The sequence below is a fragment of the Entelurus aequoreus genome, linkage group LG17 (genome assembly GCF_033978785.1).
Source record: "Entelurus aequoreus isolate RoL-2023_Sb linkage group LG17, RoL_Eaeq_v1.1, whole genome shotgun sequence".
Classification (NCBI taxonomy): domain Eukaryota; kingdom Metazoa; phylum Chordata; class Actinopteri; order Syngnathiformes; family Syngnathidae; genus Entelurus; species Entelurus aequoreus.
Window position 1 is genome coordinate 51215045 of NC_084747.1, and position 27334 is coordinate 51242378.

The 27334-nt window shown below is 39.9% G+C and overlaps 1 protein-coding gene across 2 annotated transcripts in view; it reads left to right on the forward strand.

The window, feature by feature from the left end:
• The window catches only part of ccser1 (coiled-coil serine-rich protein 1), a 392077-nt gene that overhangs the window by 55504 nt on the left and 309239 nt on the right, over positions 1–27334 (forward strand). For both annotated transcript variants that reach the window (XM_062025898.1, XM_062025897.1), the window contains exons 5-6: positions 2891–2981; positions 16068–16173. In XM_062025898.1, the coding sequence (XP_061881882.1) occupies positions 2891–2981; positions 16068–16173 (197 nt within the window). The remainder of the gene's footprint in view (positions 1–2890; positions 2982–16067; positions 16174–27334) is intronic.

Here is a 27334-nt window from a genome sequence, read left to right on the forward strand (position 1 = left end):
CCTTTTACACTTTGCATCAGTCCATCTTAGATGAGCTCGGGCCCAGCTAAGCCGGCGGCGTTTCTGGGTGTTGTTGATAAATGGCTCTCGCTTTGCACAGTAGAGTTTTAACTTGCACTTACAGATGTAGCGACAAACTGTAGTAACTCATAGTGGTTTTCTGAAGTGTTCCTGAACCCACGTGGTGATATCCTTTACACACTGATGTCGGTTTTTGATGCAGTACCGCCTGAGGGATCGAAGGTCCGTAATATCATCGCTTACGTGCAGTGATTTCTCCAGATTCTCTGAACCTTTTGATGATATTACGGACCGTAGATGGTGAAATCCCTAAATTCCTTGCAATAGCTGGTTGAGAAATGTTGTTCTTAAACTGTTCAACAATTTGCTCACGCATTTGCTCACAAAGTGGTGACCCTCGCCCCGTCCTTGTTTGTGAATGACTGAGCATTTCATGGAAGCTGCTTCTATACCCAATCATGGCACCCACTTGTTCCCAATTAGCCTGTTCACCTGTGCAAATCTTTGTATTTTGTTTTTATTTTACAATTTAAATTGCAATTTTTTCTGGTCCCCTTAATTTAGAAAAGTATCGAAAAGTACCGAAAAGTATCAAAATAATATTGGTATCAGGACCAGACTTGCCAACCCTCCCGTTTTTAGCGGGAGAATCCCGGTATTCAGCGCCTCTCCCGACAACCTCCCGGCAGAGATTTTCTCCCGACAAACTCCCGGTATTCAGCCGGAGCTGGAGACCACGCCCCCTCCAGCTCAATGCGGACCTGACTGGGGACAGCCTGTTCTCACGTCCGCTTTCCCACAATATAAACAGCTTGCCTGCCCAATGACGTCATAACATCTAAGGCTTTTGTTGTGTGCACAACTGCGCACACAACAAGGAGACGAAGCAGAAGAACGAGGAAATTACAGACATGGCGACGCCGTCGACGAGCAAGATGAAGAAATACGCTTGCAAGTTCCAAAACGAATGGAAACAAGAATTTCAGTTCATCCAGGACAGTTCGAAGGGGAAGGTGTATGTTGCCTGTAAATATGTAGAACAGACTTCTCCATTGAACACGGTGGCCGAAATGATATACTCATCATGAACGGAGAAGTTAAACAGGACAATACTGCCATCTAATGGATTCAAGTATTTCTTTTATTTAAATAAAATAAATAATATATATATATATATATATATATATATATATATATATATATATATATATATATATATATATATATATATATATATATATATATATATATATATATATATATATATATATGAAATATATATATATATATATATATATATACATATATATATACATATATATATGAAATATATATGAAATACTCGAGTTGGTGAATTCTAGCTGTAAATAACCACGCCCGCCACCCCCGACCAAGCCCCCCCACCCCCCACCTCCCGATATTTAGAGGTCTCAAGGTTGGCAAGTATGATCAGGACAACACTAGTCACTAAAATATCATGCTAAAGCGCAGATTCCAACCATTGAAATACGTTGTATAGTTCAAGACTTATGGTAATTTGAAAACATCACTGCAGATCATAATAGCAGCTACACTTTCCATCTTAAAGATCTAAAAAATTTTTTTAGGAATGTCCGGCGGGCCAGATTGAAAAGCTTAACGGGCCGCATGTGGCCCCCGGGCCTTAATTTACCCAGGCCTGGGCTACAGAGTGTGTTTTGCACTATTTTTTTTTATTAGATATTCTTTTGATTCCATTACTGTCACTATAAATGCTAAAGACTCCCTTTTATGAGGATAATACAGTGAATAAAATAGATCTAAAACATAAAAAAATGTTGTATTTGATATTCAAACATTACACTGGGAGCACAGTACAATTTTATAACATCCATCCATCCATCCATTTCCTACCGCTTGCCCCTTTTGGGGTCGCGGGGGTTGCTGGAGCCTATCTCAGCTGCATTCGGGCGGAAGGCGGGGTACACCCTGGACAAGTCGCCACCTCATCGCAGGGCCAACACAGATAGACAGACAACATTCACACTCACATTCACACACTAGGGACCTTTTTTTTTTTATAGAATATTTTCTTTCAATATGGTGTGTGTGAATGTTGTCTGCCTATCTGTGTTGGCCCTGCGATTAGGTGGCGACTTGTCCAGGGTGTTACTCGCCTTCCGCCCGAATGGAGCTGAGATAGGCTCCAGTACCCCCGCGACCCCGAATGGGACCAGCGGTAGAAAATGGATGGATGGATGTTTGAAACTGGAGCCTTTTTTACTGCATTATCCTTTCCTTCCATGACCATTAGATGGCAGCATTGGCTTTTGTTGTGCTTTGAAACCAGCCGCTTTCATTCTTGTAGTCTGTAAATTATGCAAATAGATTTTTTACAGTTTCAACATGAAATGGTAGGCAGTTATGGAATAAATGGGCAGGGAAATGGCATTAATGACATCATTAGTTTGTCTTCTACTGTTTCTGCTAATGTTTTTTGTTGGATGAATCACCGCTTCCCTTTTTTTATGTAACTTTTCATTGATGGCTTTTAGCTCTTAGCTGTGTTCATTCATTCATCTGCCATGAAGTCATCATGAGGGATTACATCTGCCTTGTGTCTCAAAGAGAAAGACGCCTCTGCAGCTACCAATAAAGATAACACTAGTGTTTGTGTTTTTCAATGGAATGGCATGAACAAAATCATTTAATCGTTTCAGTGGCTTGAGTCTCTTATCGAATGTATTTTAATCAGTAAGATTTGTGTCTCCTTGAGACGTTACGTAACATGTGGGACTAATCCGTCTCCATCCCATAATGTATGATGACACTTATATTATATTTACTTAAAATGTGTTGAGATTTAAGTTACATTTTTTTATGCTTCTAGGAGGTCCTAAACAATTTGGGCTCCTCTGAACTGGATGAAGATGATCTCATGTTGGATCTGGACCTGTCTGACGATCAGCGCCATCGTCACGGTAACGTATTATTGGCACCTCAGCACATGTTCAGGCACACCTGCTGCACTACAGCTTCACTGCATCACACTGAGAGGTGTTTCTGATATTCTGGTGGCATGAGCCGACATGATGCGGCCATAAAAAAAACATGTTGCTATACAGTCTTGTTTATCGCTGTTAATTGGTTCCGGACATGATCGCGAAAAACACATTTCCAAGTAGTAATAATTAATTATAAATGAAATATTTTAATAACTAGAGCACAAAATCCAGTTAATGACCTCCTAAAAATATTTTTTTTACATTATGAGAGCCCTAAATGAGAAACACTCTTTAATCTAGTTTACACTCTTTTTATCCAATATAGTAATGCTGACTGAGGCTCAACCAATCAGTGGCCACGATACTGATTGGTGTGTGCTCTGATTGGTTTGGTCTCCTCTACTGTAGTATTGATATTTCTAGATTTTATTGTTTGCTTGAAAATGCTTAATTTAGGCCCCAAAAATTGTAGAATATGCTTTACAAAAATAAAAAAATCTGCGATGTGGTGAAGACGCATTATTTGAAGCGCAATGTGGCGAGGAATGACTGTATTGCTATATTAACGTTATCATTATTATTGTCATCATTATTACTTATTGTTATTATTATTATCTTTTTTTTTTCATCACTATTATTACAAATTATTTATTAACAATGTTCAAAAATAATATAGTTCTTAGTAACAATATTAATGACAAAACATGACAATAATGAATTATTATAAGTAATTATTACTAGAGATGTCCGATAATGGCTTTTTTGCCGATTTCCGATATTGTCCAACACTTAATTACCGATTCCGATATCAACCGATACCGATATATACAGTCGTGGAATTAAGAATTAACACATTATTATGCCTAAATTTGTTGTCATGCCCCGCTGGATGCATTAAACAATGTAACAAGGTTTTCTAAAATAAATCAACTCAAGTTATGGAAAAAAATGCCAACATAGCACTGCCATATTTATTATTGAAGTCACAAAGTGCATTATTTTATTTAACATACCTCAAAACAGCAGCTTGGAATTTGGGACATGCTCTCCCTGAGAGAGCATGAGGAGGTTGGGGGGGGGGGGGGTAGAGGGTAGCGGTGGGTGTATATTATAGCGTCCCGGAAGAGTTAGTGCTGCAAGGGGTTCTGGGTATTTGTTCTGTTGTGTTTATGTTGTGTTACGGTGCGGATGTTCCCCCGAAATGTGTTTGTCATTCTTGTTTGGTGTGGGCTCACAGTGTGGCGCATATTTGTAACAGTGTTGAAGTTGTTCATACGGTCACCCTCAGTGTGACCTGTATGGCTGTTGACCAAGTTTGCCTTGCATTCACTTGTGTGTGTGTGAAAAGCCGTAGGTATTATGTGATTGGGCCGACACGCAAAGGCAGTGCCTTTAAGGTTTATTGGCGCTCTGTACTTCTCCCTACGTCCGTGTACCACTCCGTACAGCGGCGTTTTAAAAAGTCATAAACTTTACTTTTTGAAACCGATACCGATAATTTCCGATATTACATTTTAAAGCATTTATCGGACATCTCTAATTATTACTATTATTATAACAATACTATGATTGATAATAATTGTATGGCAAGAATATTATTTAGTACAAATTCAAAACATTGTATATTATATTGTATATTTAAATATAAAATTTGTGTTATTTACTTTTTTACTTTTGGCTCTGAATTTTTGTAGATGTTATGTCGCAGCTCTTGCATTGGAGGAAGGTGTACCTAATGAAGTGGCTTCTGTTTCAATCCATCCCATCAAGTTCTGTTTTGCTCCCCTCTGCCTTCTCCTCACATCCATTTTGTTGCCTCTCGCTTCTTCAATCTCACCGTGAACACTTGGGTATTCAGCCCGCGTCTTTCAACATATGGCACAGCAACTTTGATATAGTTGCCTCATTTACAGCCTGTCACCTCCTCCCCCATCACCCCTTCTTCCTGACATACCTCACGCTTGAAAAATGATTATCAAGGCACGAGCGTTGCCCGCCGCAGGTGCTCTAAACCATGCCAAACGCAGAGGCAGCCTCGTTTTTTTTTTTTTTTTCCTGTAACGTGTGAAAATATTACCGCAAATTAGTTTTTGCCTGTGAAAACACCTCACTTGCATGTGTTAACCGTCGCTGTATTTGAAAAAAAATGTTGGCAAAAAATATTAATGGCGTTATTCCTTAATAGTCAATTGAGTTTGAGTTTGAGTTTGTGTTTATTTCGAACATGCAAGCATACAACATGATACATCACAATTTCCAGTTTCTCTTTTCAACATGTTCGAAAAGGAGTAGGAAGAAGCAGAGCTTATTTAATCCTACCCCTTTTCTTTACATAACAGTTGCAAAACTTTTTGTTCACTTCCTGTTCACAATTTTTTCACAATAAACTCCATAAGTAATTACAATAAAAATAAATAAATAAATAATAGTAAGAATTTAATAATAATAATTGGTGAAGTAAGTCATATTTCATATGATGAGATAAGTAAGATTACTTTAAGAATGAATGAATGGATGGATGAAATAAATTGAGAATGTTTGTCATGGTTCTTCTTCATTGTACTTTGTAAACACTTTAAGTTTGAAGAGTTTCTTGAAGTGTATCATATTAGTACATTGTTTGATTGCTTTGCTTAATCCATTCCATAATTTAATTCCACATACTGATATACTGAAGGTCTTAAGTGTTGTACGTGCAAACAAATGTTTTAAATTACGTTTTTCTCTAAGATTATATTTCTCCTCTTTTTTTGAGAAGAAGTGTTGTATATTCTTGGGTAGCAGGTTATAGTTTGCTTTGTGCATCATTTTAGCTGTTTGCAAATTCACAATGTCGTGGAATTTCAGTATTTTTGATTCAATAAATAAAGGGTTTGTATGTTCTCTATATCCAACATTATGTATTATTCTAACTGATCTTTTTTGTAACACCGTTAATGAATGAAGTGTACTTTTGTAATTATTTCCCCATATTTCTACACAGTAGCTCAGATATGGTAACACTAGTGAGCAGTAGAGAATATGAAGGGATTTTTGGTCTAGAACATGTTTTGCTTTATTCATTATTGACGTGTTTCTTGCAACTTTATGTTGTATATTTTTTACGTGAGATTTCCAGTTCAATTTATCATCAATCATTATACCTAGAAATTTGGTTTCGTTTACTCTTTCAATTTCTATTCCGTCTATTTGTATTTGTGTTTGACTTTCTCTTCTACTGTTACCAAATAGCATTATTTTAGTTTTACTAAGATTCAACGATAGTCTGTTTTTGTCAAACCATCTTTTTAATTTGTTAATTTCTTCTGTTATTATTTGTATTATCTCCTGCGTGTTCTCTCCTGAACAAAACGCTGTTGTATCATCCGCAAATAATACTAACTTTAAATCTTTTGTAACTTTACAAATGTCATTTATATAGAGATTGAATAATTTAGGTCCTAGTATTGATCCCTGAGGTACACCACAGGATATATTTAGCGTTGTAGACGCTAAATATAAGTGGGTTGATTGGGGAAATTTCTAATTACTACACTGGTTTAATCACTCTGTATTGAGGGGGAACAATTATATGCTTTTATGATGAACAATGTGTTGTAAATATTAGCTTCATTTGCGTATACAGTGGAACGGGCAAATGTTCCAATTAGAGATGTCCGATAATATCGGACTGCCGATATTTTTGGCCGATAAATGCTTTAAAGTGTAATATCGGAAATTATCGGTATCGGTTCCAAAAAGTAAAACGTATCACTTTTTAAAACGCCGCTGTACGGAGTGGTACACGGCCGTAGGGAGAAGTACAGAGCAGTTGCGTCTCCCAGTCATACTTGCCAACCCTCCCGATTTTCCCGGGAGACTCACGAATTTCAGTGCCCCTCCCGAAAATCTCCCGGGGCAACCATTCTCCCGAAATTCTCCCAATTTCCACCCAGACAACAATATTGGGGGCGTGCCTTAAAGGCACTGCTTTTGCGTGCCGGCCCAATCACATAATATCTACGGCTTTTCACACACACAAGTGAATGCAACGCATATTTGGTCAACAGCCATACAGGTCACACTGAGGGTAGCCGTATAAACAACTTCAACACTGTTACAAATATGCGCCACACTGTGAACCCACACCAAACAAGAACGACAAACACATTTCGGGAGAACATTCGCACCGTAACACAACATAAACACAACAGAACAAATACCCAGAACCCCTTGCAGCACTAACTCTTCCGGGACGCTACAATATACACCCCCGCTACCTCCTACCAAAACTCAACCCCACCCCCCAACCCCGCCCACCTCAACCTCCTCATGCTCTCTCAGGGAGAGCATGTCCCAAATTCCAAGCTGTTGTTTTGAGGCATGTTAAAAAAAATAATGCACTTTGTGACTTCAATAATAAATATGGCAGTGCCATGTTGGCATTTTTTTTCCCATAACTTGAGTTGATTTATTTTGGAAAACCTTGTTACATTGTTTAATGCATCCAGCAGGACATCACGACAAAATTAGGCATAATAATGTATTAATTCCACGACTGTATATATCGGTATCGGTTGATATCGGAATCGGTAATTAAGAGTTGGACAATATCGGCAAAAAAGCCATTATCGGACATCTCTAGTTCCAATATTTCTTCGAGTTCCAACCTAAATACATGAGAGAAACTATTACAGTGTGACCTCAATTTACGATTTTAATTGGTTTTTGAACATGGTTCGTGAACCGAAAAAGTTTGTAAAGTAAAGCAGAGTTCCCTATGGAAATCAAAGTAAACAAGAATAATTGTTTACATCGACAAAAATCCCTATTTTAGTAAAAACTTCACACTTTGAAGACAATATAATGTATAACTATTAGGGGTGTAACGGTACTGTAGATTCCGTGGCATTGCGGTTTCAGTCTTCACAATATTGCCATGACACGTGACAGTATCAAACAAAAACTTGGTGTGGAGTTTTTTTCTGGCGCTTTATGAAACCGCAACATCAAATATTTTCCTCCTCCAACAGCATTGCGCTCTTAAACGCACACCGAGACTCCACCGAAGTAGAAGCGATTGAAATGAAGTGAAACGAAGCAATCGGCTCCGTTTACTCGGAGGGAACATTTTCAAAGCAAAGTCCGTGTAGTCGCCGCCATGTTTTCTCGATCTAGTGCGCATGCACAGGCGCTGCCGCGCTTCAGTTTTCAGGAAGTAAGCAGGCAGTGTTGCCTAAAAAGCATTAATAAATGACGGTTTTTAGGAATTAAAAATGTAAACGATATTACTAACCGTCTGGAATTTTACCGCGGTTTATCATTATACCGTTCACCGTTACTTCCCTAATATTTGTGTATGTATATGCATACACAGTCGCGGTCAAAAGTTGACATACACTTGTAAAGAACATAATGTCATGGCTGTCTTGAGTTTCCAATAATTTCTACGACTCTTATTTGTTTGTGATAGAGTGATTGGAGCACATACTTGTTGGTCACAAAAAACATTCATGAAGTTTGGTTCTTTTATGAATTTATTATGGGTCTACTGGAAATGTGACCAAATCTGCTGGGTCAAAAGTATAGATACAGCAATGTTAATATTTGGTTACATGTCCCTTGGCAAGTTTCACTGCAATAAGGCGCTCTTGGTAGCCATCCACAAGCTTCTGGTGGAATTTTTGACCACTCCTCTTGACAAAATTGGTGCAGTTCAGCTAAATTTGTTGGTTTTCTGACATGGACTTGTTTCTTCAGCATTGTCCACACACATTTAAGTCAGGACTTTGGGAATAGATATACATTTTTTTTTTTTATTATTAAGTTTTTTTGTGGTAATGGCCTTTTTATAAAAACATAACAACGTATTTTTTATTATGGAGAAATTTAAAATATGCAATAGTTTTAAAAATAATTTGCAGTGTGGATCTTGGAACTCGGAACACCCAACTGCGCCCAAGCACCAACCTCCGGGCTGATGATTTTAGGTTGTCCCGAAGACTCCTTTTTTCATTGTCCCATTTACTCTCAGTAAAGCACCAGTTCCATTGGCAGCAAAACAGTCCCAGAGCATAATACTACCACCACCATGCTTGACGGTAGGCATGGTGTTCCTGGGATTAAAGGCCTCGCCTTTTCTCCTCCAAGCATATTGCTGGGTATTGTGGCCAAACAGCTCAATTTTTGTTTCATCTGACCACAGAACTTTCCTCCAGAAGGTCTTATCTTTGTCCATGTGATGGACCTGGTGGGTTTATCATGTTTGATTAAGAGGGGATGAACGGGGAAGTCCTTCTTTAGCTGACGCCTTGTTTTATCATATTACTGCCTTTGCACATGTCAATGTTTACTTTTGTATGCACAATAAATGAATACAAAATCCCTACTTTGGAGCAATGTTCAGGGACTCTAGTATTTGGCTTGTTGGTTTCCTGTGACAGGCGAGCGATGATGGTCGTGGTTAAGGGGAAGATTTGTTTGATGTTTGATGCTAGAAAATGTCTGATGTGTTGCAACGGTCAGCCTTGATGCGTTGTTGCAGCTCCATGATTTTTACGCACGTCATGCAACGCACATTTGCGAGCCGAGCGGGTGTCGTGTGCGGCCGTGCTCGGGGGTGTGTGGCCGCCGTGTCGAGAGCGGCGGATGTGAAACTGAGGAGAGAGAGGCAGAGGCGTGCGGGTGTGTTTAGGGAATAAAAGCGGTCTCTTGGTCATTCTCCTGTTGCGGGTGTCACTGATGTCCATATTAATACTTTTTTTAAATGATATTTTTGTGATGACTGGTATGGTCCCAAAGATCGACAGGTTGATCGTGATTGACGGGTTGGCGACCCGAGTTCTAAAGGATCTTTCTTTTTTGTTACGTGCTAAGTGAATAATTGTACCTTTGTACTTATTTCCCCATGTTTCTGCACAATAACTCAGATATGGTAACTGTGGTGTTAAGTTAAAGTTAAAGTACCAATGATTGTCACACACACACACTAGGTGTGGCGAAATTATTCTCTGCATTTGACCCATCACCCTTGATCACCCCCTGGGAGGTGAGGGGAGCAGTGAGCAGCAGCGGTGGCCGCGCCCGGGAATCATTTTTGGTGATTTAACCCCCAATTCCGACCCTTGATGCTGAGTGCCAAGCAGGGAGGTAATGGGTCCCATTTTTATAGTCTTTGGTATGACTCGGCCGGGGTTTGAACTCACAACCTACCGATCTCAGGGTGGACACTCTAACCACTAAGAGAATATGGAGTGATTTTTGGTCCAGAACATATTTTGATTTTTTCATTATTGACGTATTTCTTGCCACTTAATTTTTTTATATTTTTAATTGAGATTTTTAGTTCACTTTCTCATCTAATATTATCCCCAAAATGTGTTTTCTTTACTCTTTCAATGTCCGTTTATTTGTGTTTGTGTTTGACTTTCTCTTCTACTTCTACTTCTATTACATAATTTTAGTTTTACTGAGATTCAAAGATAGTCTGGTTTCGTCAAACCGTCTTTTTAATTTGTTCATTTCTTCTGTTGTTATTTGTATTAGCTCCTGTGTGTTCTGTCCTAAACAAAACACAGACATTGTATCGTGTGTTTACCTCACACAAAACGCTGTAATCGTATGTAATTGTTTGCCAACCTTCACTTCCCATATTTGTCTTCTTTCAGGGGTTGTTGGGAAAGCGATGTAAAAGTTTTCCTCAATTCTCGCGAATGGCATTTTTGCATGTCAAAAACTAATTAGGAAGCGCCGCAAACAGTAGTCATGGCACCTTGTCGTTACGTGAGCGCCTCTTGACCAATCACTGAGGAGAACGCCAGAAACCGAGTTGGCCATACTCTCTTTATACAGTACTCTGGCTAACACATTCCTGTTACCTTTTAATTATGCAAAAGTGATTAGTTTTACTTTATTTCATTTATTTTTACTATATAATAATTACAATTGTATACTTAGGACATCCATCCATCTTCTTTCGCTTATCCGTGGTCGGGTCGCGGGGGCAGCAGCCTAAGCAGGGAAGCCCAGACTTCCCTCTCCCCAGCCATTTCGTCCAGCTCCTCCCGGGGGATCCCGAGGCGTTCCCAGGCCAGCCGGGAGACAAAGTCTTCCCAACGTGTCCTGGGTCTTCTCCGTGCCCGAAACACCTCCCTAGGGAGGCTTTCGGGTGGCATCCTGACCAGATGCCCGAACCACCTCATCTGGCTCCTCTCCATGTGGAGGAGCAGCGGCTTTAGTTTGAGCTCCCCCTCGGATGACAGAGCTTCTCACCCTATCTCTAAGGGAGAGACCCGCCACACGACGGAGGAAGCTCATTTCGGCCGCTTGTACCCGTGATCTTGTCCTTTCGGTCATAACCCCAAGCTCATGACCATAGGTGAGGATGGGAACGTAGATCGACCGGTAAATTGAGAGCTTTGCCTTCCGGCTCAGCTCCTTCTTCACCACAACGGATCGATACAGCGTCCGCATTACTGAAGACGCCGCACTGTCGACCTCACGATCCACTCTTCCCTCACTCGTGAACAAGACTCCGAGGTCCTTGAACTCCTCCACTTGGGGCAGGGTCTCCTCCCCAACCCGGAGATGGCACTCCACCCTTTTCCGGGCGAGAACCATGGACTCTGACTTGGAGGTGCTGATTCTCATCCCAGTCGCTTCACACTCGGCTGCGAACCGATCCAGCGAGAGCTGAAGAACCTGGCCGGATGAAGCCATCAAGACCACATCATCTGCAAAAAGCAGAAACCTAATCCTGCAGCCACCAAACCGGATACCCTCAACGCCCTGACTGCGGCGAGAAATTCTGTCCATAAAACTTATGAACAGAATGGGTAACAAAGGGCAGCCTTGGCGGAGTCCAACCCTCACTGGAAACGTGTCCGACTTACTGCCGGCAATGCGGACCAAGCTTTGACACTGATCATACAGGGAGCGGACCGCCACAATCAGACAGTCCGTTACCCCATACTCTCTGAACACTCCCCACAGGACTTCCCGGGGTACACGGTCCAATGCCTTCTCCAAGTCCACAAAGCACATGTAGACTGGTTGGGCAAACTCCCATGCACCCTCAAGGACCCTGCCGAGAGTATAGAGCTGGTCCACAGTTCCACGACCAGGACCAAAACCACACTGTTCCTCCTGAATCCGAGGTTCGACTATCCGGCGTAGCAACCTCTCCAGTACACCTGAATACACCTTACCGGGAAGGCTGAGGAGTGTGATTCCACGATAGTTGGAACACACCTTAGGACATACGTGTTAAATTTGTAAAAACATTTTTTGTTATTATTCAACTTATTTTTTACACTTTAATGCCAGTTAAGAATGGTCAAATGTTATTTCAATCATTGTGTGTACAGTAAAATAGAAATTTGACCCTGGAATTGATTACTTTGCTTTACATTATTTCCTTAGGGCAGTGTTTTTCAACCTTTTGTGAGCCGAGGCACATTTTTCCCCATTGAAAAAAATCTGAGGCACGCCACCAGCAGAAAACATAAAAAAATGAAACTCAGCAGCCGATATTGACAATAAAAAGTCGTTCTCGCAATTGTTTGATATGAATTCAAACCATAATCAATAAAACATTTTCTTGAACAAAAAAGAAAGTAAAACAATAAAAAATCAGTTACATAGAAACTAGTAATTAATGAAAATGAGTAAAATTAGCTGTTAAAGGTTAGTACTATTAGTGGACCAGCAGCACGCACAATCATGTGTGCTTACGGACTGTATCCCTTGCAGACTGTATTGATATATATTGATATATAATGTAGGAACCAGAATATTAATAACAGAAGGAAACAACCCTTTTGTGTGAATGAGTGTAAATGGGGGAGGGAGGTTTTTTGGGTTGGTGCACTAATTGTAAGTATATCTTGTGTTTTTTATGTTGATTTAATAAAAATAAAAAAAAAAATAAAAAAAAACCAAAAACGATACCGATAATAAAAAAAACGATACCGATAATTTCCGATATTACATTTTAAAGCATTTATCGGCCGATAATATCGGCCGGCCGATATTATCGGACATCTCTAATAACCAAGCATGCATCACTATAGCTCTTGTCTCAACGTAGGTGTACTGTCACGACCTGTCACATCACGCCGTGACTTATTTTGAGTTTTTTGGTGTTTTCCTGTGTGTAGTGTTTGAGTTCTTGTCTTACGCTCCTATTTTGTTGTTGATTGTACTTTGTGGACGCCGTCTGCTCCACACGCTGTAAGTCTTTGCTGTCCTCCAGCATTCTGTTTTTGTTTACTTTGCAGCCAGTTCAGTTTTAGTTTTGCATAGCCTTCCCTAAGCTTCAATGCCTTTTCTTAGCGGCGCTCGCCTTTAAGCATTAGACACCTTTTAACCTGCAAACCATTGTCGTCGTTCCCGACATCTACAAAGCAATTATCTACCTGCTGCCACCTACTGATATGGAAGAGTATTACACGGTTACTCTGCCGAGCTCTAGACATCACAGACACTCAACAACGGCACATTTACGGATTAATATTACTGGTTTGCAAAAAATATTTTTAACCCAATTAGGTGAAATTACATAATCTCCCACGGCACACCAGAGAATATCTCACGGCACACTAGTGTGCCGCGGCACAGTGGTTGAAAAACACTGCCTTAGGGGAAACATGTTTTGTAATTCTCCTTGTGTTAATGCACATGTCAATAGTAATAATAATAGTTGAATAGAGAAAGTATTTGTAACCGCTTACACTGTAGTGAGGCATGCAGGGTCCATTGTGAACGCTAATAAAAGAACCAAATATATGGTTTCTCCCACCAATTTATTGGGCAGTGTCTGAACAGAAAGTTAATATAATCTCAGAGGGCGCTGGCTGAAGTAGCACCAACAAAGGTACAAATATGACTAAAAGACACACACACACACACACACACACACACACACACACACACACACACACACACACACACACACACACACACACACACACACACACACACACACACACACACACACACACACACACACACACACACAGAGGCTTACAGGCTTAGTCATTGACCCTAATGGTTTGCAGACTGTAGTATGAAATCACACACACACACACACACACACACACACACACACACACACACACACACACACACACACACACACACACACACACACACACACACACACACACACACACACACACACACACACACACACACACACACACACACACACACACACACACAGAGGCTTGCATGCTTAGTCATTGACCCTAATGGTTCTGCAGACTGTAGTATGAAATTAAGCGTTTGATGAATTATTGCTCTAAAGTGGAGAGTTTGTGCAGGAGCTTCAAGCGTAAGATTCCTCTGTGCACATTTAGGCACTCTGCTGGGTGAGCCTAGCAGATGCACAAAGCTGCTGCATACAGCATATACAGTACACACACTATAGATACACACATGGCGTCCCAAGTCGCCACAGACGTGCAATAGTGCATTCCTTTCTTGTCCCCCCTTACCACATCTCCCAGGTGGCTTGTTGGAGTCTGTTATTAAAGAGCAAGCAGTTTTATTGCAATTTGTAACCAATGGTGTCAGTGGCTGTCTTCCCCCTTCCCCAACTGTGCCTGGTATTGGGCACAATCCGATAGGGACACTTGGATGATAAGGGAATCTGAAGGCACATACAGAACCGTAGAAGTGATGCATTGTGGGCTTCGTTGCAAGGTTTTAACCACACATTTACAATGTACAGTGCAGTGCTTCCCCTACATTCATTTATCTCATAATTTAATTAGGACTAGAGATGTCCGATAATGGCTTTTTTGCCGGTATAAGGCTATTCCACAAAATTGTTTGGGTGACCCCAAACTTTTGAACGGTAGTGTATATATGTGTGTATATATATATATATATATATATATGTGTGTGTGTGTATATATATGTATATATCTACACTACCGTTCAAAAGTTTGGGGTTACCCAAACAATTTTGTGGAATAGCCTTCATTTCTAAGAACAAGAATAGACTGTCGAGTTTCAGATGAAAGTTCTCTTTTTCTGGCCATTTTGAGCGTTTAATTGACCCCACAAATGTGATGCTCCAGAAACTCAATCTGCTCAAAGGAAGGTCAGTTTTGTAGCTTCTGTAACGAGCTAAACTGTTTTCAGATGTGTGAACATGATTGCACAAGGGTTTTCTAATCATCAATTAGCCTTCTGAGCCAATGAGCAAACACATTGTACCATTAGAACACTGGAGTGATAGTTGCTGGAAATGGGCCTCTATACACCTATGTAGATATTGCACCAAAAGCCAGACATTTGCAGCTAGAATAGTCATTTACCACATTAGCAATGTATGGAGTGTATTTCTTTAAAGTTAAGACTAGTTTAAAGTTATCTTCATTGAAAAGTACAGTGCTTTTCCTTCAAAAATAAGGACATTTCAATGTGACCCCAAACTTTTGAACGGTAGTGTGTGTATGTATATATATATATATATATATATATATATATAAATATATATATATATATATATATATATATATATATATATATATGTGTATACGCACGCTATGGTACATATAGCTGCCTAAGATTATTTCCATTGCATGTCAGCGGTTTGTTGCAGTTGAACTCATTAACGCTCATCAAATCTCTATTATCCAGTAGCCATCTGGTGGTTAAGGGGTGCAATTACACTGGAAAAAATATGTTCTTGTTTTTTAATGGGCAAAAATGAAATTCATTTGGTTTTCATGGAAAAAGCATAGTAATATACCAGGATTACAGTCTGTTTTAAAAAAATAGCAGTTATGATGGGATCAATGGAGCTAAAAACGTTTTTAAGAGAAAATGTGTGTACTTTATGTTTAAATCCAATGCTAACAATGTTGCAATCCAAAACACAATGCAATTTTACTAAAAAAAACTTCAGACTGCTAATCTTCAAAATGAACCATTTCTCAAGTCTTTGATAAATAACACACACAATGCCCGTTTTGGGCCCTGGGGTTGCACAAGGGTTAATAAAGGTTTTAGTTCAACTCTAGAACAGATTAAGTTGTCATGAGAGTCATAATATGCATCTTTTTGTGCGCGCAGTTTCTAGAGAAGACTCCAGTCAGTCCTTGGCTTCCTGTCTCAACCTGCTCCCATCACCTATCGACCCGTCAGGAGATCGCATCCTCGGAAAAGACTACGGTCACAGGTAGGACTCGACACAATTGAACAGTAGATACATTCAGAGATGTATTCATCTCACAATGGTCGTACCACTGCGCTGCATCATCCGTGTCTAATATATAGCTTACCTTATTAAGTCGAATAAGAGATACATACTAACAAGCCGCAGCCACAACCTTGAAATATTCATACGCATGTCGATGTAATACCTCTGTGTCTTAAGCATTGTGGAAAAGTTTCTGTACTGGATCTCCACAGATAGTTAGACCACAGGGGGCTTTATTCTCTGCAACACACGCCGCCGGAGGGGTATTGTCTCTCTGAGAAATTGCTGATCTCGTGTCTTCCCTGTGAAATTGACAACACACGCACACACAAGTTGATGAAACAAGTCTCTAGTGCAGACAGACGGGCCCGCCAAATAAATAAATTAATACGCTCTCTTTGAATAAATATGCAAGGTGTCTTTTCTGTTCTCCCCTCGTCTTCCCAGTAGGCCCCAGCTGAAACAGAGCGCTCAGTTTTTTTTCTTTTTTACAATTTGTCCACTTGTTTCTTCTACATGTTTTTACTAGCTGCACACACACATACACACACACACCCACTGCTGCCCTGTTCATGAGCCTATTTGCTTTTATGGAGAGAGGGTTTGTAATAAATGCTTTATATCACCGGTGGCATTGTATAGCTGGGTGTTTGACAAGTCAGCAAATGATTATGGCTTTACCTTTTAGTGATCCTCCATTCACTAGGATTTATTTGGTGTCTCCTCACACCCCAAGACTAAATGACTTTGGGTGCAAAAAACAACATCTGATTCCTTTCTGTTCACCGACACTTGTGAAAGTACGTCTGGAGTACACTTTGACAGATCTACACCACCACTATTGAGACATTACACTTACCCTCGGCTGCTTTGCTTTTTTTTTTTTAACTGAAGAGGCGCTTCAAACACTTACTAAAGTGAATAGAGAGAGTTTCTGTGTCTAGACGCCGTCAGTGGAATTCTGCACCCAAGGTTTTTTGTCTCAGTTGTTTCATCTGAACTCAAGTCCCACTTCATCTGCTAGTTTTACAGGCGTTCTCATTGTATGGGGTCACGCCAAACTGTTCTTCCCATTCTATCTACTGTGTGCCTCAGACGGCTTTTTACGAGAATCATAATGGAGGACTACTGTATTTGGTAAAAACAAGTTTTTCCAGTTTATATTTGTATTAGCAGGTCTCCAATATGAACTTTTTAAGGTCAAGACAAGTGTTGCCTTAAAGGAGGGCTCATATTTTAGGGCACCAAGGCAAGTTAGAAGTGCACCAAGGCAAACATTATTTTCTTTCAAGGTAGGAGATCTAGGGGCTGCCAATTATGGCCAAAGTAATAATTAAAATTATTGTTATCAATATTGAAATAATGATTACTGATTAAGTAAAGCAGTAGGGGTGTGGGAAAAAATCGATTCGAATTCAAAGCGCCATTCTCACGTTGTACGATTCAGTATCGATTCTCATTTTTCAAAAATCTATTTAATTTTTTTACATTTTTTTTATTTAATTTAATTTAATTTAATTTAATTTTGTAGTTATTTTTATTTTTTATTAATCAATCCAACAAAACAATACACAACAATACCATAACAATGCAATCCAGTTCCAAAACCAAACCCGACCCAGCAACACTCAGAACAGCAATAAACAGAGCAATTGAGAGGAGACACAAACGCGACACAGAACAATCCAAAAGTAGTGAAACGAAAATGAATATTATCAACAACAGTATCAATATTAGTAACAATTTCAACATAGCAGCGATTAAAAATCCCTCATTGACATTATCATTAGACATTTATATAAAAAAAAGAAAGAATACAATTAAAAAGAATAGTGTCACAGTGGCTTACACTTGCATCACATCTCATAAGCTTGACAACACACTGTGTCCAATATTTTCACAAAGATAAAATAAGTCATATTTTTGGTTCATTTAATAGTTAAAACAAATTTACATTTTTGCAATCAGTTTATAAAACATTGTCCTTTACAATTATAAAAGATTTTTACAAAAATCTACGACTCTGCTTGCATGTCAGCAGACTGGGGTAGATCCTGCTGAAATCCTATGTATTGAATGAATAGAGAATTGTTTTGAACTGGAAAAATATTGTTTTTTGAATCGAGAATCGCGTTGAATCGAAAAAATCAATTTATAATAAAATCGTGACCCCAAGAATCGATATTGAATCGAATCGTGGGACACCCAAAGATTCGCAGCCCTATAAAGCAGTGTTGGGGTGTGAACGTAATACCATCGTGTCATTTGTAATGTCTAATAAAAAGACTATAGATAAATGTTAACCATATATTTATAGACACATACTTGTTTTTTAAAATTCTTTAATAACATCAACTTGTCAGCTTTTTGTCATTACATGATGCCTTTATCTCTATTTTTACATTTTCATAGAGAGTTTTTATTGTTATTTTTATTTTTTAAGTTATGTACATCATGTAGATCAGTGGTCCCCAACCACCGGTACCGGTCCGTGGAGCGATTGGTACCGGGCCGCACAATCCTTTTTTTTATTTATTATTATTTTTTATTTATTTATTTATTTTTTATAATTAGATCAACATAAAAAATACAAGATACACTTACAATTAGTGCACCAACTCATATAGATCAATACCGTCTGCAGGGATACAGTCCGTAAGCACATATGATTGTATTTTTTTATGACAAAAAAAATAAATAAAAACACTGTGAGGTCTGGTTGCTAAGTTAGCTTCAATGGCGTCGTTAGCAACAGCATTGTTAATCTTCGCCAAGCTGGAAAGCATTAACCGTGTATTTACATGTCCAGGGTTTAATAGTATTGCTGATTTTCTGTTTATCCTTCCAGTCAAGGGTTTATTTCTTTTGTTTATATCTGCATTTGAGCACGATGCTATCACGTTAGCTCCGTAGCCAAAGTGTTTCGCCGATGTATTGTCGTGGAGATAAAAGTCACTGTGAATGTCCATTTTGCGTTCTCGACTCTCATTTTCAAGAGGATATAGTATCCGAGGTGGTTTAAAATACAAATCCGTGATCCACAATAGAAAAAGGAGAAAGTGTGGAATCCAATGAGCCCTTGTACCTAAGTTACGGTCAGAGCGAAAAAAGATACGTCCTGCACTGCACTCTAGTCCTTCACTCTCACGTTCCTCATCCACAAATCTTTCATCCTCGCTCAAATTAATGGGGTAATCGTCGTTTTCGCGGTCCGAATCTCTCTCGCTGCTGGTGTAAACAATGGGGAAATGTGAGCAGCACTCCAGCTTGTGACGTCACGCTACTTCCGGTAGGGGCAAAGCTTTTTTTTTATCAGCGACCAAAAGTTGCGAACTTTATCGTCGATGTTCTCTACTAAATCCTTTCAGCAAAAATATGGCAATATCGCGAAATGATCAAGTATGACACATAGAATGGATCTGCTATCCCCGTTTAAATAAAAAAAATTCATTTCAGTAGGCCTTTAAATAAATATTGAACATCTTTGAGTGCCTTTTTTTTCTAGTTGGAAAAACTAGGTGGAACATTGTCTTTTTGTTTGTTGCCATCACTTGATCACGGCATTATCGCTCAATCGTCCGTCACGATGGGCTCATAATGTCCATCCGATTTGAAGCTGAAATATTCCCCCTATGGTACATTTGGCTTTGTAATCATATTTTCTTCCTAATTTTTGTTACTTTTAAGGCACTTTTCACTGGCGAGTCGCGAGGCTGTCTGTGCTTCCAGTCCCTTATAATGTTAATCCAACACGCTCAGGTGCAGAGAGCAATGCACAGAGGGAGATGTCTTTCTCCCTGTTTGAAGCAAGGGAGGAACAAACATGAGGCTCAACAAATCTGATTGGCAAACATGTCTGCCACGCACATGCAAATGACAACAACCTCAGCCTCATTCCGTTATTCATTGCGCTAATTAAAAACACAATGTAGTTTCGATTGCAAGTAATCGTTCAGTGCTACTGCTAATTCTTATCGATTGAGGTGGCTTCTACCGATGTAGCCGGAAATCGCTCACTTGTCACAACCCTACCAATTATACTTTCAAATTATTTTATAAACCTCTCCTTCATATTTTAAAACTTCACCATAGAAATAACATTTTATCGAGCTCGCAGACGCAGTAGTCGACATGATCTTCTTCCCGGTCAAGTCACATGTTTGGATTGCCACCTGTTATTAGGCGGAATTTGTCGCTACAGAAAGGACGAAGAGAGATAGCACATTGTCAGACAGTCACACTATTAAAGGCCTACTGAAATGACATTTTTTTATTCAAACGGGGATAGCAGATCCATTTTATGTGTCATACTTGATCATTTTGCGATATTGCCATATTTTTGCTGAAAGGATTAAGTAGAGAACGTCGACGATAAAGTTTGCAACTTTTGGTCGCTGATAAAAAAAAACCTTGTCTGTACCGGAAGTAGCGTGACGTCACAGGCTGAAGGGCTCCTCACATTTCCCCATTGTTTACAATGCAGCGAGAGCGATTCGGACCGAGAAAGCGACGATTACCCCATTAATTTGAGCCAGGATAAAAGATTTGTGGATGAGGAAAGTGAGAGTGAAGGATTAGAGTGCAGTGCAGGACGCATCTTTTTTCGTAACTTAGGTACAAGCTGGCTCATTGGATTCCACACTTTCTCCTTTTTCTATTGTGGATCAAGGATTTGTATTTTAAACCGCCTCGGATACTATATCCTCTTGAAAATGAGAGTCGAGAACACGAAATGGACATTCACAGTGACTTTTATCTCCACGACAATGCATCGGTGAAGCACTTTAGCTACGGAGCTAACGTGATAGCATCGTGCTAAAATGCAGATAGAAACAAAAGAAATAAACCCCTGACTGGAAGGATAGACAGAAAATCAACAATACTATTAAACCATGGACCTGTAAATACACGGTTAATGCTTTCCAGCTTAGCGAAGCTTAACAATGCTGTTGCTAACGACGCCATTGAAGCTAACTTAGCAACGGGACCTCACAGAGCTATGATAAAAACATTAGCGCTCCACCTACGCCAGCTAGCCCTCATCTGCTCATCAACACCCGTGCTCACCTGCGTTCCAGCGATCGACGGAAGGATGAAGGACTTCACCCGATCATCCGTGCGGTCGGCGGCTAGCGTCGGCTAGCGCGTCTACTATCCAAGTCAAAGTCCTCCTGGTTGTGTTGCTGCAGCCACCTGCTAATACACCGATCCCACCTACAACTTTCTTCTTTGCAGTCTTCATTGTTCATTAAACAAATTGCAAAAGATTCACCAACACAGATGTCCAGAATACTGTGGAATTTTGAGATGAAAACCGAGCTTTTTTGTATTGGATTCAATGGTGTCCGAATACTTCCGTTTAACTACTGACGTCACGCGCATACGTCATCATACATAGACGTTTTCAACCGGAAGTTTAGCGGGAAATTTAAAATTGCACTTTATAAGTTAACCCGGCCGTATTGGCATGTGTTGCAATGTTAAGATTTCATCATTGATATATAAACTATCAGACTGCGTGGTCGGTAGTAGTGGCTTTCAGTAGGCCTTTAAGACATTTCTCCAGAAAAACAGCATGGTAAGGATTACTGACTGTTGTTTTTGACAGTGATAGACTACATAATGAAGCGTTGTCTTGAGTTCATTGACTCCATAGACTTGTAACTGCAGGCAGCTGCGAACTACCCACTGTGCTGTTCAACATCCTCGCTGATATCGCCTTACAAATCGTTTTCAGGTCTGTCTGGGACTGTGTGAAATCTTTAAGAGACCAAGGAGAGGGCAAAAAAACAAAACAAAAAAACAGTTGACCTAGGTTTAGTTGCCTCAGTGTCTTTCTGTGCCTCTCAGTCTCGCTATCTCTGAGGTGCCACGCTCCCTTGAGGGGGGACATTGATTTGCTGTAGGCAAAGCAAGCTCCCGTTTACACGCACACACACACAAACACACACACATACATACAAACACACACACACACCAGTCACGCGCAAACCTGTCAGTCACTTCAACCGTCCAGGGTATCAGCTGCTGCTTGTCTGATAGGCTGCGTAGAACATCTGCTGCACACAGAAAGCAGGCGTGTGCTGTCCTAAGTTTAAAATGTCTGTTTCAGTCTACAGAGACAGACACATGGGGGGTGGAAATTGGGCACAATCGAGGGAGGAAGAGACTGGAAAGTCGCAGTGTCACGTTGTTTCCCGTCACCACGTACACACTACACCAGTGGTTCTCAAACGGGGGTGTGCGTACCCCTGGGGGTACTTGAAGGTATGCCAAGGGGTACGTGAGATTTTTTTTTAAATATTCTAAAAATAGCAACAATTCCAAAATCCTTTATAAATATATTTATTGAATAATACTTCAACAATATATGAATGTAAGTTCATAAACTGAACATCAAATCAAGTAGGCTATTCCATTCATTACCATAAACCCAGAGTTTCCCCCGTGCCATGATGGTTTGACCCTCACTAAAATGTCTGTCAAAAAGAAGTGTGAAAAGAAATGCAACAATGCAATATTCAATGTTGACAGCTAGATTTTTTTTTGGACATGTTCCATAAATATTGATGTTAAAGATTTATTTTTTTGTGAAGAAATGTTTAGAATTACACTACCGTTCAAAAGTTTGGGGTCACATTGAAATGTCCTTATTTTTGAAGGAAAAGCACTGTACTTTTCAATGAAGATAACTTTAAACTAGTCTTAACTTTAAAGAAATACACTCTATACATTGCTAATGTGGTAAATGACTATTCTAGCTGCAAATGTCTGCTTTTTGGTGCAATATCTACATAGGTGTATAGAGGCCCATTTCCAGCAACTATCACTCCAGTGTTTTAAAGGCCTACTGAAACCCACTACTACCGACCACGCAGTCTGATAGTTTATATATCAATGATGAAATCTTAACATTATAACACATGCCAATACGGCCGGGTTAACTTATAAAGTGACATTTTAAATTTGCCGCTAAACTTCCGGTTCGAAACGCCTCTGCGGATGACGTATGCGCGTGACGTAGACCGGCGAACACGGGTATGCCTTCCACATTGAAGCCAATACGAAAAAGCTCTGTTTTCATTTCATAATTCCACAGTATTCTGGACATCTGTGTTCGTGAATCTGTTGCAATCATCTTCATTGCATTATGGAGAAGGAAGCTGAGCAAGCAAAGAAGAAAGTTGTCGGTGCGAAATGGACATATTTTTCGAACGTAGTCAGCAACAACAGTACACAGCCGGCGCTTCTTTGTTTACATTCCCGAAAGATGCAGTCAAGATGGAAGAACTCGGATAACAGAGACTCTAACCAGGAGGACTTTTGACTTGGATACACAGACGCCTGTAGAGAACTGGGACAACACAGACTCTTACCAGGATTACTTTGATTTGGATGACAAAGACGCAGACGTGCTACTGTGAGTATGCAGCTTTGGCTTCTAAACATTTGATCGCTTGACCGTATGTGCGCAACTTTTTTTTGCGTATGTACGTAACTTTTTTTAAATATATAAGTTTTATGAACCTTGGGTTAGGTGAAAGGTCTTTTGGGCTGAGTGATTGTGTGTGTTGATCAGGTGTTTGAATTGTATTGGCATGTTCTATGGAGCTAGGAGCTAGCATAGGAGCTAGGAGCTAGCATAACAAACACGCAGGTGTTTTTATGCAGGATTAATTTGTGGCATATTAAATATAAGCCTGGTTGTGTTGTGGCTAATAGAGTATATATATGTCTTGTGTTTATTTACTGTTGTAGTCATTCCCAGCTGAATATCAGGTACCGTGAGTATGCAGCCTTGGCTGCTAAACATTTGATAGCTTGACGTATGTGCGCGTCACGTACGTAACTTTTTAAAAATATATAAGCTTTATGAACCTTGGGTTAGGTGAACGGTCTTTTGGGCGTAGTGATTGTGTGTGTTGATCAGGTGTTTGAATTGTATTGGCGTGTTCTATGGAGCTAGGAGCTAGCAGAGGAGCTAGGAGCTAGCGTAACAAACACGCAGGTGTTTTTATGCAGGATTAATTTGTGGCATATTAAATATAAGCCTGGTTGTGTTGTGGCTAATAGAGTATATATATGTCTTGTGTTTATTTACTGTTGTAGTCATTCCCAGCTGAATATCAGGTCACCCCCGGCTCTCACAGCATCTTCCCTATCTGAATAGCTTCAACTCCCCACTAGTCCTTCACTTGCACTTTACTCATCCACAAATCTTTCATCCTCGCTCAAATTAATGGGGAAATTGTCGCTTTCTCGGTCCGAATCTCTCTCACTTCATGCGGCCATCATTGTAAACAATAGGGAACTTTGCGTATATGTTCAACTGACTACGTCACGCTACTTCCGGTAGGGGCAAGCCTTTTTTTTATCAGATACCAAAAGTTGCAATCTTTATCGTCGTTGTTCTATACTAAATCCTTTCAGCAAAAATATGTCAATATCGCGAAATGATCAAGTATGACACATAGAATAGATCTGCTATCCCCGTTTAAATACAAAAAAATCATTTCAGTAGGCCTTTAATGGTACAATGTGTTTGCTCATTGGCTCAGAAGGCTAATTGATGATTAGAAAACCCTTGTGCAATCATGTTCACACATATGAAAACAGTTTAGCTTGTTACAGAAGCTACAAAACTGACCTTCCTTTGAGCAGATTGAGTTTCTGGAGCATCACATTTGTGGGGTCAATTAAACGCTCAAAATGGCCAGAAAAAGAGAACTTTCATCTGAAACTCGACAGTCTATTCTTGTTCTTAGAAATGAAGGCTATTCCACAAAATTGTTTGGGTGACCCCAAACTTTTGAACGGTAGTGTAAGTTCATGAATCCAGATGGATCTCTATTACAATCCCCAAAGAGGGCACTTTAAAGGCCTACTGAAATGATTTTTTTTTATTTAAACGGGGATAGCAGATCTATTCTATGTGTCATACTTGATCATTTCGCGATATTGCCATATTTGTGCTGAAAGGATTTAGTATAGATAAAGATTGCAACTTTTGGTATCTGATAAAAAAAAGGCTTGCACCTACCGGAAGTAGCGTGACGTAGTCAGTTGAACATATACGCAAAGTTCCCTATTGTTTACAATGATGGCCGCATGAAGTGAGAGAGATTCGGACCGAGAAAGCGACAATTTCCCCATTAATTTGAGCGAGGATGAAAGATTTGTGGATGAGTAAAGTGCAAGTGAAGGACTAGTGGGGAGTTGAAGCTATTCAGATAGGGAAGATGCTGTGAGAGCCGGGGGTGACCTGATATTCAGCTGGGAATGACTACAACAGTAAATAAACACAAGACATATATATACTCTATTAGCCACAACACAACCAGGCTTATATTTAATATGCCACAAATTAATCCTGCATAAAAACACCTACGTGTTTGTTATGCTAGCTCCTAGCTCCTCTGCTAGCTCCTAGCTCCATAGAACACGCCAATACAATTCAAACACCTGATCAACACACACAATCACTCAGCCCAAAAGACCGTTTACCTAACCCAAGGTTCATAAAGCTTATATATTTTTAAAAAGTTACGTACGTGACGCGCACATACGGTCAAGTTATCGAATGTTTAGCAGCCAAGGCTGCATACTCACGGTACCTGATATTCAGCTGGGAATGACTACAACAGTAAATAAACACAAGACATATATATACTCTATTAGCCACAACACAACCAGGCTTATATTTAATATGCCACAAATTAATCTTGCATAATAACACCTGCGTGTTTGTTATGCTAGCTCCTAGCTCCTCTGCTAGCTCCTAGCTCCATAGAACACGCCAATACAATTCAAACACCTGATCAACACACACAATCACTCAGCCCAAAAGACCGTTCACCTAACCCAAGGTTCATAAAGCTTATATATTTTAAAAAAGTTACTTACGTGACGCGCACGTACGGTACGGTACGTGTTATGCTAGCTCCTAGCTCCTCTGCTAGCTCCTAGCTCCATAGAACACGCCAATACAATTCAAACACCTGATCAACACACACAATCACTCAGCCCAAAAGACCGTTCACCTAACCCAAGGTTCATAAAGCTTATATATTTTTAAAAAGTTACGTACGTGACGCGCACGTACGGTACGGTACGTGTTATGCTAGCTCCTAGCTCCTCTGCTAGCTCCTAGCTCCATAGAACACGCCAATACAATTCAAACACCTGATCAACACACACAATCACTCAGCCCAAAAGACCGTTCACCTAACCCAAGGTTCATAAAGCTTATATATTTTAAAAAAGTTACGTACGTGACGCGCACGTACAGTACGGTACGTGTTATGCTAGCTCCTAGCTCCTCTGCTAGCTCCTAGCTCCATAGAACACGCCAATACAATTCAAACACCTGATCAACACACACAATCACTCAGCCCAAAAGACCGTTCACTTAACCCAAGGTTCATAAAGCTTATATATTTAAAAAAAGTTACGTACATACGCAAAAAAAAGCCAAAGCTGCATACTCACAGTAGCACGTCTGCGTCTTTGTCATCCAAATCAAAGTAATCCTGGTAAGAGTCTGTGTTGTCCCAGTTCTCTACAGGCGTCTGTGTATCCAAGTCAAAAGTCCTCCTGGTTAGAGTCTCTGTTATCCGAGTTCTTCCATCTTGACTGCATCTTTCGGGAATGTAAACAAAGAAGCGCCGGCTGTGTACTGTTGTGGCTGACTACGTTCGAAAAATACGTCCATTTCGCACAGACAACTTTCTTCTTTGCTTGCTCGGCTTCCTTCTCCATAATGCAATGAACATGATTGAAACAGATTCACGAACACAGATGTCCAGAATACTGTGGAATTATGAAATGAAAACAGAGCTTTTTCGTATTGGCTTCAATGTGGAAGGCATACCCGTGTTCGCCGGGCTACGTCACGCGCATACGTCATCCGCAGAGGCGTTTCGAACCGGAAGTTTAGCGGCAAATTTAAAATGTCACTTTATAAGTTAACCCGGCCGTATTGGCATGTGTTATAATGTTAAGATTTCATCATTGATATATAAACTATCAGACTGCGTGGTCGGTAGTAGTGGCTTTCAGTAGGCCTTTAAGTTGATGATTACTTCTATGTGTAGAAATATTTATTTATAATTTAATCACTTGTTTATTTTTTAACAAGTTT